General features: G+C 40.6%; 2 protein-coding genes across 2 annotated transcripts in view; one reads left to right on the forward strand and one right to left on the reverse strand.

Moving 5' to 3' along the window:
* Lar (tyrosine-protein phosphatase Lar) overlaps nt 1–14,040 on the reverse strand; it is a 104,685-nt gene that overhangs the window by 13,361 nt on the left and 77,284 nt on the right. The window contains exons 8-15 of the mRNA XM_070284274.1: nt 6,572–6,808; nt 6,351–6,497; nt 6,017–6,292; nt 5,732–5,755; nt 2,986–3,086; nt 2,607–2,799; nt 1,377–1,527; nt 1,186–1,322 (exon numbers count right to left, since the gene is read on the reverse strand). Coding sequence (XP_070140375.1) covers nt 1,186–1,322; nt 1,377–1,527; nt 2,607–2,799; nt 2,986–3,086; nt 5,732–5,755; nt 6,017–6,292; nt 6,351–6,497; nt 6,572–6,808 — 1,266 coding nt within the window. The remainder of the gene's footprint in view (nt 1–1,185; nt 1,323–1,376; nt 1,528–2,606; nt 2,800–2,985; nt 3,087–5,731; nt 5,756–6,016; nt 6,293–6,350; nt 6,498–6,571; nt 6,809–14,040) is intronic.
* On the forward strand, nt 7,217–8,413 carry scw (screw). Its single transcript, XM_017178320.2, has one exon. The coding sequence runs from the start codon at nt 7,217–7,219 to the stop codon at nt 8,411–8,413; it is 1,197 nt and encodes a 398-aa protein (XP_017033809.1).

Genomic DNA, 14,040 nt, shown 5'->3' on the forward strand with positions numbered 1-14,040 from the left:
CACTTTGTAGATAGAATTTACATAAGTGATATTTGGTTTTGGTTATGCGGTCAAAGTGCTTATGGTGCAAAGTGCAGTGTGCAAAGTTGCTAAATATTGCCAAATAAATTTAAATTAAATTGAGGTCTTAGTTTGGAAATAGTTTTCGCATAATTTACATGGTTTAACACTCGCAGAGCCACAAATGATAAATGGAACATAATCGAGCATTGCAAAAACACACACAGGCAAACTGAAAAGGTTATTTTGTTCACTTCTCTTTTGCATTGCATTATGAAATTTAGCTTTCAACTGAAAAAAATAGCATACACATATTTGGTAAATTGTTGGTGGTCGTTGTTTATGGGTTCCTATCCTGTGGTGTGGTGAGGCTGGTGGACATTTAGCTAGTAAAGTTCAGTGAATTTTGGTCTGTAATTGGTTGGGCCTAACAGATAGCAAAAGGTGTCATTTTAATAAGGCTCAACCGAAAACAAAACAAATGTATACAAATTTAATTAGTGGAAAATTTAAACCTTTTGCAATCTGTTGTTCTCAAAGGTTCTAAACCATTTGGAAAATATGTTGGTGTAAATGTCTAAATGTCTTATTTGCTATATATATTTTTGTATAAGGATATGTTTAGGTGTAAGCTATGTATATGTCTTGTTTTGTAAAAACTAACTATGAGAGTATATAGTTTATATAGTGTGTTTAGTGTAATATATAGTGTAACTAACTACTAAAACTTATGGATAACTTGCAAGGAACCAGAACAATTACATATCAAACAATATATATATGAATATGTATAAATCGACTTAAATATAGTTAGTGGTGGTGTAAGAGGTGCATAGAACTCATCGCTCACTCGAATCACTCATCCGTTACCATTTATTCAATACACTGAACACTCTTTACCTTTTTCCACGAAAGCATAACTCAGTAGAGTTCAATATCACACTCAGACATTTCGGTTTGGTTTGGTTTTTTGGTAACTGGTAACTGAATTGAATAATCAACTACATGTTTAGGTACCATGTTTATGTATTGTTGTTAATATATCAAATATATATATATATGCGTATGTTTCAAAACCAAATATAAATTGCACACAGTTCTTAGGTCTATGAAAACTCGTACGACTACGGCGGTTTGACTTAACTTAGAAATTTAGTGGAATTGGCTGCGGCCTGGCTAACTTACCATATTGCTTGGTGCGAACCGGAATGGGCGGCGTGGTGGCCCCCTCGCCCCGCTGAGACCGGGCTGCCAGCCAGATATAGTACAGCGTATCGGGATACAGGCCGTCCAGCGTATATGCCTCCGAGTTGGAAATGCGTCTAAACAGATGGCAAATCAGGATTGCTTTTGTGTAGGCTTGGATTTCAACTCACTTGTGATGGACCTGATTGGCGTATGTGTCATTCCAGTAGAGCTCGTAGTGTACGATATTCTCACTGGAATGAGTCGGCTTTGTCCATTGCAGTGTGACTGCGGTCTCGCCGATATCGGTGGCCCGGAAATTGCTCGGTTGTGATGGCACACCTTTGTAGACATATCCGTATTTCATATTCGGGGGTTGGAAGTTTCGGTGCGATGGCGACGTTGGGGAATTGCATTTGGTTTTGGTTTTGGTTTTGGTTTGGTAATAATGAAACGGAAATTACGGAAATTAAATAAAATACAAACAAATCAATGTGGGCATTTGTTTGTATGCCAATGATTTCGATAGCGATTGCGAATCGGTATCCAATTCCGAATGCTGCACGGTATTGATGAGGTGAAACACGCACAGAGCACAGCAATCGCTGCATCAGCATTTTGAATTCATATTGGTTTTGCATGAAATTGATTGACATGTGTCCATCCCAACAACCCCCCTCTCTACATGCATGAATATTTGAGCTGAGCGCCGCTCACCGCAAAGCCGACAGGGGAAGTCCAACAGAGAAAATGATTATCAATTTTAAAATAATTTCTAGTTGTCCCCGGGGAACCCAGCTCCGAGAGCCTGTCGTCGCTGCTTTGAAGTTAAAAGTTTTAATAAAGAATCCGATACCCCTTTCGGAGCTGTCACTTGACTTGTGTATGGTTTGTCTAGCCTAGACTTACAGGTCAATTGAATAAGGCAATGGCAACAAGACGTCACCGCCTGTCCCCAAAATAGAGAAGTGGGCATTTCCAGCTTACCTAACCTCAGGTAATAAGTCGAAGCAGTTCAAAGTTGAGTCCCCTTTTGTTGTTATTTATTGTACGATTTAAAGCAGCTTAAGACACAGGCCACAGCCGCAGTACTTAAGCCCGGACACACAGTCTAATGCATTTGCATTTACTCACTGATTGCCACCAGTTAATGAATATCTCCTGTGCACGCACACAGCCAGCAAATGTTGTCTCTGCATGAGCACAGATAAATATTTCATTGAACGTACACACACGTTTCGCCTGACATTTTGTACTATAATTAAATAATTGGTGTGACCTATGTATGTGGCCCGATTGAGTTGAGTTGAGCAATTAAATTGCGAATTGTGCTCGTTTCAAAATGCAATGGGGTAAAGTGTGTATGCGTGTGTCAAGTGCCTAATTGAAGCTGATTGCCCAATCAATTTGGCTTAGCCTACCTTGTTGCGCCTTCACTTGGACCGGCGTGGACATTGGACCGGCTCCCATGGAGGTGTAGGCCTGGACCCGAACTGTATAGATGGCATGGGGTGTTAGCTCCGAAACTGTCGTCAGTTCACTGTTGTCGACCATCTGAGAGTTCCACGAGGCCTCCGGTTGATTCGAGTTGGTCGTATAGTACACCTTATAGCCCTGTTGTTTTTAAGAGAGAAAGTGCATTACATATAGTTATTGTCTATTTATATTTATAGGGAATCTTAATTGATTCTTTATGACTATCAATAACTCCCGACTTCCAATTTATATTGCTATTAATTGGTGGGCAACCCGAACCCGAAATGTATCTTTTCGCTACTTAATGTCAGCTTTATTACTTACGGTCACTTGTCCATTGGGCGTCTCTGGAGGTTCCCAGGTAATAACCATGGTGGACGAGCTCAACGTCCTCACTTGAACATTACGTGGTGCACTTTCCATTTCTGCGAGAGAAGTAAATTTAAATGTAAATTAGAATTGATAAACAATTGTTAAATCATTCAAAGAAATTCAAAATTGAATATTATTTAAAACTACTCAATTAAAATATTTAAAATTGTTTGACAAATTCTTTAAACTTTAAGCAACTTTGAAAGTTGCCAATAATAAGCAAAAATATATGTAAACAATTCAAATCAATCTTTCTTTTATTGCTTAGAAATCGTAGTTTCGTAAATCCTATTTAAATAATCTATATTTTATCTATTCTTAAGTAGAAATAGTATAATCAGTATTTAAATATAATTTCCCCCTCCAGAGTATTATCTTAAACTTTGAGTATACATTTGTTAACTTATTTTAATTTCTTTGTTGAGGCAAATGAACATAACGCCGAATAAATGGCATTATCGATCAACTGCAGAGGCGCAAAAGGAGGAGTTTTTTTTTTTTTACGGGCGGCTATATGCCATTAGGGCAGCACAAATGTTTTGCAAAGCAAACAATCCCCATCCATCACAATTTGTTTTTCGAATGAACCATTGGTTGGCTGTTGTTTTAGCTGCTGGAGATGCGTATTTCGTGTCGTTTTATGGATGGAGCTGGTCAGACAGGGACAGAGCGGTAGAGCAACAGAGGGGCGGGATGCTGCATTTCCGGGGAAAATTGAGGAAATTGTTTCGGCGCGTTGAAGCCTGGAGGCGGTTATAGTGAGAATTTTGCATTTATAAACTGATTTTTGTGCGCCACAGCAATGCTCTACCCGGCCCGCCCTCAGGAAGTATGAATCTAGCTATTCGCAATTTGGCACAATGCATTCGCACGATCAAAAATTTGTCGGTCAACTGCATTGCCAGCCACAAATCAACGGTGGGCAGCCTTGGCAGCTGGCCCCTTCCCTCCCCCTTAACATTCAAGCTCGTTTTGAATAGCAATTAGTGTGTAACGTCTTTCACTCAATTTGCATTATGGCTGCAAGTACGAAGTATGGTATGTGTGTGTGTAACCAATTCGTAACTCGTTTGGTTAATGGGCAATCGATAAATTCCAATTTCTCACAATTTTACTGCAATATTCACAAACGGTATAGCAGTTTTATCCACAATTTATATCGCAGTCATCTCATCTGTTACACAAGTGCTCCTCCCGGATGTGGTTGTGTGTGCCTGCCCTCGTTCGTGTGGTCCATTGCTTGTTATAGCCAAGATTTGCATGCAGCTCGCACTCACCGATAGATTCAGGATTCAGGCAAAAATTTCCCCTTGGCACTTGAGCGTGTTTGGGGGTGGGTGTGGGTGTGGGAGTGGGCTTCTCCACGACCACGTTACCACGTTAGCTGCATATCAGGGTAGATACATTACATATGGATATGCTCCATTAATAGTATGTATTCCTTGCATGCAACGCCTACTTCTTGCACACGCAAAAAAAAATTAAGTTGCAGTGACTACTTTAAGGTACAGACCTAGAGATAAAGGTCTTGGATTCTGGCCCATAGAATATATTTATGTATATTCTTCAACAGTATATTCGATCTAGACATAGCCTACATATCTAGACTAGCCTACAGAACCAAAAATCAGGACTTGACTTGAAGAACCTGTGCATATTTTTATCTTATCTTAAATTCTAAACTATATCTAGAAGACCCATGGCAGGTCAGTTGCTCCTTCATAGACAATAAAGTTGCACCTATCCAAGACTTTAGCATTTTGTAAGATAATCCAACTATACAATCTGTCCTGTACTGGTGTATCTGGGCACAGGTGCCTCCGATATGGTTACATACCGTAAAGAAATCTGCTACCTAAGCCAATGACACGTGTTAAGCTTTGCTTTGACCTGCTGACGCCAGTCTGCTGGGTGGCATTCTGCCTGACTCAATAGCCAGTCAGCCTTCAGCTGCCCCCGACCGTAAATGTTGCCATCGAGATATTATTTCGAAACGATATTGGGCAAGCGATAAGTATAATTGCGGCAATAAAAGTTTTCAACATTTGTGCGACACGCTGCTGGGTGTTCTGCAGGAACTGCAGTTGCAGCTGCTGCTGTTGCATAAAAAAATAAATATAGGACTACATATGAAAAGGGAATAAGGGATACTCTTTTTCAAAGTATGTTTGGTTCAAGATGTAAATTTACTGTTTATGTGAATCTCGGGGGAAAAGAAAAGACTGCCTTTATTTTTAACTAAAATACTTAATGAACTTTTGTTATCTTTTAAGGATTTTACCAATAAGCAGCTTGCAAAAATCTGTTTATAATAATGTCTGGAAGGTATGCCAGACCAGGACTAAAACATAGATGCAAGCATTCGTTCAGATACACTCGTACAGCACACATAACAATGCAAACTTTATAACATCCTAGAAGTAAGACCGACTCCCTTCACCCACACGCATACGTCAGACAATCGCGGATACTTGTGTTTGTGGAACGCAGCTGCGTATGCAACGATTTTGGGAACAGAACATTGCATTTACCTTTGATTATATCTATCTACTTGTTATTTCCCTGCTGCTATCTCCTTTGTGCTCTTTACATTCCCTTGGGTCTCTGCGATTTCCTCTTGCTCAACACAATTGTTATTGAAATTGTTTTGGCAATTTTTTTGGCCAACCATAAAATTTTGTTTGCCTAGGATACTTACTTGTGCCACCGAATGAGAAATCGCCTGAGCAGGCATACGCATGGATAGAGAGTAAGACAGAGAGAGAGCGGAGGGATAGACAATTTGGAAAAGGGGTTAGTACCATTGCCGACATAACGGGCTAAGGAAAATAAAAAGGGATCTAAAGGAGTAGCTCCTAAATTCAAAATGAAATTGGTTAAAAATCCTTTTGTGCAGCATGTGAGAGACGGAATGGAGAAGCAGGCAGTTAGTTAAATGACCTTCCTTCGAGGGCAGCTCATCCGCGATACTCACTTGTCTCACCGGTGGTACAGGTCGCTGGAGCCGAGGGCGGGCCACGTCCGATGTTGTTCACGGCTATCACGTAGAACTCGTACTCCGTATAGGGACTCAAGGCACGGACCACGTAGTACATGGTGATGATGCCGCTTATCTCGCTGAAGGCCTGGTTAGCATTCTTCGGCTTGTACTGAATCACATAATACTGCAAGTCCTCGGGACCCTTGTATGACCACTCCAGACGCACCGAAGTGGCGGTCACCTCGGAGATTTGCACATCGGTGGGTGCCGTTGGTAAAGCTAGAAAAGGAGGGGAAAACATTAAAGGTGCTTTATTTTGAATATATTCTAAACTTACATTGAACCTTGACCACCGAAACGGAATCGAGTTGCCCTAAAGTGGAGGCGGCTATGCAAGTGTAGTTGGCGCTCTCCTGAATGTTTATCAGTTGCAAGACATTGCGTCCTATTGGCATTTCATTCTCGGGAGTAAGATCTTCAGAGCCTAAAGTGTTTAAAGTTAAAAGAAATCATCCAAGTTTGATCCAGAAATATATTGAAAATGGATGGAATACCCACCTTTCATCCATTTGACATGCGGCATGGGCGACCCGACGGCTATACAGGATAGATTCAGATTGGAGCCTAGCATTACTTCATTGATGGGCTCTGGTGGGCGGGAGAAAGTGGGAGGAACACGGCGAACCTTCACGTACAAATTGGTTGCCTTGGAGTGCTCTGTGCCAACGGAATTTTCAGCCACACACTCGTACTTTCCTTGATCTTCCTCACGGCTGTTCTCAATTTGTAAGAATCCTGTAAAAAAAAATATAAAAATGGTATTAGTTAGTTATTAGTTTTTGGGAAATTGTTACATAAAATAACAATAACTTAGTTTAAAAATTGTTTGAATATTCAGCTAAACTACAGAGTATTTTACAAATCTTAAACGTATAAGTTGTGGAACATAACTTTCTCGGGGGCGTAATTCTGTTATAATTACATGGCTTTCAGGTGTGAAAAATTATATGGCTTTTCGGGAAAGTTACCTGAACAGGTTAAACTAGTATGGAAAACCCCTAAACCCTTTTTAAAAGACCTACTTGACCTGCTGCAAGGGAGATTATTAGTTTGTGAGATTGCTTACTACCTGTTATGGCATAAAAGACGCAGTTTCTAGGCCTCAGAAATCAGTGCAATTTCAACTCTTGCCAAGAAGTCACCATGATCGTGTTCCTCGCTTTTTTGATGACGATCCTGATTCATACCGTTGGATGTACAACCTATATAACCACAAACACCAACGCCGAGCTGCCAGCCTATGCAGATCGTCCGCTCAGCCAACAAATGGAAATGATTGACCTATTGGATTTGGGAGACCGACCAAGACGACAAGCACAGCCCAATATAAATAACGCGGCCTCGAAATTTCTTCTGGAAGTCTACAATGAGATCAGCGAGGACCAGGAGCCCAAAGAGGTCCTACATCAGAGACACAAACGCTCCCTAGACGACGACATTTTGATTTCCGAGGAGGATCGCCAGGAGATTGCCAACTGCAATTCCATTCTGACTTTTTCGAGCCGAGTGAAACCATCAACGCCGTTGGATACCGAACTGGATCTCCACATAACCTTCAATACAAATGATGTTCCTGTAGATTTGTCTTTGGTTCATGCCGCCTTGAGGATATACAAGCATCCCAGTTTGTTTGAGAGGAAAGATAACTTTACGGTGTCTGTGTACAGAAGACTGGACAACCGCCAGGATTTCTCCTACCGCATATTGGGCTCAGTGAACACTACATCGGACCATCGGGGCTGGTTGGAGTTTAATTTAACCGAAACCCTGCAAATATGGCTGCTTAAAAATGGGCCACGAAAGAGTTTGAGGATCTCAATTGGTGACTCTCAAATGAGCGCCTTTGCGGCCGGACTGTCCAGCCAGGCGACGCACTCCAGTCAGGAGCCCTTCATCGTTGGCTACTTTAATGGGCCCGAACTCTTGGTCAAGATTCAGAAGCTTCGATTTAAGAGAGAACTGCAGAAGCGACGCACCAACAGCCAGGTGCATCCACCGCCGCCACCCGTGGACCTGTACAAGCCACCGCAAGCGTGCGAACGCCTCAACTTTACGGTGGATTTCAAGGAGCTACAGATGCACAACTGGGTAATTGCCCCGAAAAAGTTCGAGGCTTACTTCTGTGGTGGCGGTTGCAATTTTCCACTGGGCACGAAAATGAATGCCACGAACCATGCCATAGTCCAAACCCTGATGCACCTCAAACAGCCGCATCTGCCCAAACCCTGCTGTGTGCCAACGGTACTGGGTGCCATCACGATTCTGCGGTACCTGAACGAGGACATTATCGACCTGACCAAATATCAAAAGTCAGTGGCTAAAGAGTGTGGATGCCATTAGTGCGAGCTATATATGTATAAGGTATTTTGTAGAATTGTTATAATTAAGATTTAATGTAAATAGTATTTAACCAAAAATATTCTAAATATAAAATTAACAAAAATCAAAATCAATTCTATATTTTCCTCTTTAAGCTTGAGTTTCTTCTAATATGTAAAGCCAAAATAAAGGATCTTTATGCCTAGAGGTCCTTTAAGCGCATTAGAATATTGCATACATTTTGTTCCTGTTTATATAGCAAAACCTTTACGTGTTGCGCTCTTTTATGATGTACCTTAGGGCTATGGGGCCTGGGCTTAACCGTAATCGAGTCGTAAGATCTTAGATTTATCAATAAATTTGAAAGTCAAATGATGTTTGTTTATCTCACATCACTTTAATAGGCAACCCACACATTATCCTCATTGCGCCATAAAAATGTTCCCAATTCACCTTGCTTTTATGGACGGAATCCATCCCATCCACTTCAGGATGCTCCTCAGCCAGAGAAGAAGCAACACATGGAAAATTAACACTTTTTATATGATTTTAAAAGCTATATAAATTTTACGACAAGTCGCCAACCCCCGTTGCAATCTTTCAGAAGCGTAAAATCCACATACTGAGTACAGAGGCTCGCTTTTCCGGCGTATTACGCTAATGTAAACGACACATATGGCGGAGTATTTGGATATTTTGGGGGTAGAAAGTCACTTTGGCATAATATTTATATGGCTAATAAACAATGCAACACGAAACACCGATGAGTAGACAATGTGAAAGTCAACTTCTCCCGTTCGCCATTGTCGCAGGGCTTTTAAAGTCACTGCCTAAAATCAAAAGTTATTAAAGCTACTATAGTTTTCCCGCTAGAAATTCACTCTATAGTCGATTGAAGCTAAAGTATACAAAATGTTGTTGCATTTCTAAACGTTTAAACTCCCAAAATAAGCCAATTTGTTGTGCGTATGTGCGCAATTAATCATATTGAGTTTCGATATTCAATTTTCTCTCTCACACAATTAATGAGCCACCTGAACTCAATACACACACACACAGATATTGTAAATGTTTGTGTACAGGTTGGCAAAATTTAAAATATGCGTGAATTATGACAATTAATTTGCGAAACAAGAGACTTTTGAGCGTAATATTATCGTTTAATTATTTGTTGCAGCACTTTGTGCATATAGAAGCAGTGAATATTGATCAGGCTTAAGCGGAAAGCGTAAATTACAGAATTATATTTTTCATTTAATAAACTACGCTACGGTATTGGGTACAATATTTTTGGTATATAAAATATTAATATAGGCGAAAATTTGTTATACATTTGAGACATCATTATGAACTTGTAAAACCTATTTAATTCTTTAAATGAAACAAGAAAGCTTCTCATATTTGGAAGCCTCTACCATAATTAATGGCCAGAAAACATTTTCTAGAAAGGCTGTTAACTCAAATTTTAAAACTTAATTTAATTTGAATTTATAGAGAGCTTATTAGGCATATGGTTTCAGATTCTTCTCCCTTTTACACACAAAAAAACCTTGTACGCCCCAAAAACTGTTCACAAAAATAGGCAGGCTCGAAATATACACACTGTATATTGTTCCACGAGCTCTATGTCTGGCTATTGCTAACGTTCTTGTTTTATTTACCTTTCTCTTGTATTATGGGGTTCGTTCTGTATTTGATACAAGCGAAAAAGGCAACAAAATAAAAGAACACACTGACTAAAAATGATGTATGCTGGAGAGATTGTTGCGCGGTTTTTAGTGCACAGCCATTTGCAGCTGGATGGCTTTTGTGTTGTATGTATTGTTTTTTATTTTGCTTTTTTGTTGGGGGCTAAGGGCGACGTGAGCTTATATTTTTTATGGTTACCACCGCTCACCTACAACATGCATCAAAGTTGATTGTTGTGAAATTTATTGCATACTATTTAGCCCGTATAGCTGAATATTTATTACGCTTGTTGCACTTCCTGCGCAGCCTGCTGTCTGGGCCATTGTTTACAAATCGCTGAACCATTTAAACAACAACTATTAAATGTTGAAACGGTTTTCGTAAATAATCGACGACTTTAAACTTTAGATAAAACAGTGCCACAAAGTTGACTTAATAAACAATATGTTGCAGATTGTAGGCAACTCAATTGAGTACTAAAAATATATCAAAATTATATAGAAATTGTTTAATAAAGTTCATAGTTCTTATCTTGGTAAGGCAAAGAAGTTATTTATACATACAACGTTTTTCAAGTCAATTTTTAAGTATTTCCTTAACAATAACAAGTATTTAGCAACAAGAGTTCAAGTTGTCTTTAAACTCACTATTCCTTTCCAGCATACGGAACTCAGACCCATTCAATCGGAAAAATTGACGCAATCGTTGCACAAAGTCCAAGTGAGCTCCCGGCTCTGGCCCCCAAATCCGCTAAAACTTTCTGGCCGCGCGCTAACTGAGGCAAGACAATGCCTGCGGGCTGTGCGGCGGTTAGCTTGAACGTTGCACACATGTGGCACCCCACACAGCTGCACTTCCGCTAGCGCAGTCATTTTCATATTCTGCAACTTCCGCAAGCGTACACTGCCACAGAACGGCGCGGGTAAAGGCACAAGGCTCTCACACCCGAATCCTTATACTGCGGCGACTTTCGTTACCAAGGCGGCTGGCTCGGCTACGGCTTCGGCTACGGCGACGGCTTCAACTGCTTGGCTGCACGCCCAAATGGGATTATTAATTTAATTATGCCTTAATTTAAGTAGTCGTCGTTGTCGTCGTTACAAAGTGACATTTATGGGGCGACGTGCCCCCCCACCGCTTTCGCCCAAGTTCATCCACATAAAAGTGTGCAAAGTTTCAATTTTGGTAATGCAAGTGACGACGACTTATCGTCAACCGAAAAGAAAACCCAACTGACCCACCGAAAGGGAGGGGTCCTGCCTCCCATTACCCTTGAGCCGCCCGTTGGGAAAAGCCGTTCTAGTCATGCACATTTTGGCAATTACTGTCTCATTTTCAACAAAAGTGACTGTCAACTCTTTCGTTTGGGGCAGGGGCAGGGGCAGACGGCAGGAGCGAGTGACAAGGAGAAGCTCATAATTTAAGCATTAAACTTTTCCCAAAATGCTTTCAAGTTGACTTGCCTTAACTACAGTTTTACGGCTCAAGTAAATAATTGCGTGCAGACCCGCGTTTCCCTCTACCCTTCTACCCACCCACCTCTGGCCCCACAGGTTGGTCACGTCAAGTGGCAAGGCGATTGTAATGATGGAGCCCAGCAATTAAAGAGTTGGAGCGTAGAGAGCGCAGGTCGTCGCCGTCACAGCTGCTGCTGCCCCCTTTTTGGTGGCAGCGGGAAAGTGTTGCCACGTGTAAGTTTTGAACAAAGGAAGGCATAAAATGGCATATAAAAAAGCAAACGATGTTGCAAGCTAAGCTTCGCCAAAGTACAACAAGGGCTCCTGTATATACGAGACTCAAGAAGGGGTCCAAGTTGATTTTAAGTTTTCTCCATAAAGGTTAACCTGCTGAGCAGCTATATGGCCTCATCGCCATTCGTTGTTTAATGTCCCTGCAATCCCGCAAGCGTTCAAACTCAATATTCAGCTAGTTTGAACTTTAGTATCCACTTAAGGAAACTTCCACTTAATTTTAACTGGGGTTTTTATTGAAAAATATCCACCGGCATATAACCATAGTTAAAACAATATATAAAATTAATTATTTGCAGGTAAATTTCAACGTTTTTTAGTTGTGATACTTAAAGGCCCTTTTCAATATCAGCAATGAATGAAAATTGAAATCAAATATCTATACACAAACGAGTCGTTAAGTTCTCTAAAGTCCCATGACCCTCTTGCACCTGATCAAACAAAGGAAACCATTAACGTTCCCATTGCTTCCTGACACCCGTTCGTTCGCTGACACTTCAGCCCAGTCGAGTTCATCTGCTCACACACAAAACCATTAAGACAATTGGCTCAGGCGAAACCAATTTCTGATAAGCCTCTTTTGCGTAAAAGCCAAATTATGATATTTGAAAGAGACCCAAACATTTTTTTACTACCCTTTCTCCGCCCCCCCATAAGAAATTCAACCCCGAGAAAGTAATTTCCCCAGACGCTGCGCCAGAACCGTTCTAAAAAAAAATAAAGGAGACGAAAAATAAACCGTGGTCACTCACTACAGCATTGGCTTTCCTTTTACTCCTTCTTTTATGTTTTTTTATTGAACAAAAGCCCTAAGGGACTACTTGGCGAAAAAACAATAAAGGTATAATACTCAATATTATCGTTGCTGGTCGCTCGCTGTCCTCACCGTTCTAGGGCTAGTCCGGTTCCCTTTGAATCGACTCCGAGGACTAAATTAACTACCAACGGGAAACGAGGTATTTTAAAATAAATTATTTATGAATATATTTGTGCAACGAAGTGCGACCGTTGTCATTTCGTTTTTGCCATATGCTACATTGAGCATATTGACGGATCTGGTAGATATATTTATACCCTTACATTTATACAAAAAAAATTGTTTTTAAAGCTGTTAAAAATGTTTAAAAATTATTTTGTACAACTGATGTAGAAATTCGATATTTCTATACATTTTCGAAAGAATATCCTTTGTATTTTATTAAAATAGGAACTCATTTCTCTGAAATAATAAAGTTTAACTAATATGATCCACAAAAAGAACCTATATAGACACTAATATTGAACTCTTACTGCGATTTTAAGTTTAAATAATTATTTGTATAATAGCTTTTCCTGGCCTTGAATTTTATTGCTTTTTTATTTACTTTGTTCTACTAACTAAAGGGAGGGTTACGTTTATTTAGGAGTGTATAATAATCACATTAACGTATATATTCAGTGATGGCGATTTGTGTTGCCCCCAAAGGAATGGAAGTAAGCCTTTTCGCAAAAGGGGGCCTGCAGGCACCCCGAGTCGGCTTTATTAAAATAATAAAGTTATAATTTAATTATGGAGCGAATAAATGAAGTACGACTGCCAAGTTACTTTTCATTTGATAACTCACGTATCCCTGCTGGGTCCGTTCCACGCCCAAAAACCACCCACATCCCACCACCCACCGCATGTCCCTGCAGGCTCTAATTAGCAGGCGGCGGCCGTATAACCGAAAAATCAACGCGCAAAGGAAAAGGCCGCTGCGTTTGGCTGTGGGAGGAGTACAATAAGGGACCATAAAGTGCTAATTGAATAAAACGGCACATGACTTGAATAACTTATTACGAGAAGTGTATATATATTCCCGCACTCCGAGAATGCGGACCCGGGACGAGAATGTCTACAATAGAGCGAACCCGTCCGAGTCCAAGCCTCACCGCGGGCAAAATATTTATTTTCATAAATTTAAGGCGCGTTTTAAGGCATTCACACGGTTGGGACAAGGGAAGGACGCAAAGGGACTCTTAGGGCACCCAAAAGGATATTTAGCTGGCGGAAATACTTTTACGTTTCGTTTAACGCGCCAAAGATGGTGCCAGTCCGAGCTGTCTGCTCTCCCTGAAACTCATTCTTTACCTTTTTTTTTTGCAACAAAAAAAAAAGTTACTTTGGCCCACGTAAAACTAATTTAACCCGCTACAGCCCCTCATCCCCACCATGCCCACAAGCGAACA

Source organism: Drosophila kikkawai, chromosome 2L (assembly GCF_030179895.1).
Source record: "Drosophila kikkawai strain 14028-0561.14 chromosome 2L, DkikHiC1v2, whole genome shotgun sequence".
NCBI classification, from domain to species: domain Eukaryota; kingdom Metazoa; phylum Arthropoda; class Insecta; order Diptera; family Drosophilidae; genus Drosophila; species Drosophila kikkawai.

What these genes read in the sequence shown, in the direction of transcription:
- scw (XM_017178320.2), top strand. Translation starts at nt 7,217, where the DNA reads ATGATCGTGTTCCTCGCTTTTTTGATGACGATCCTGATTCATACCGTT.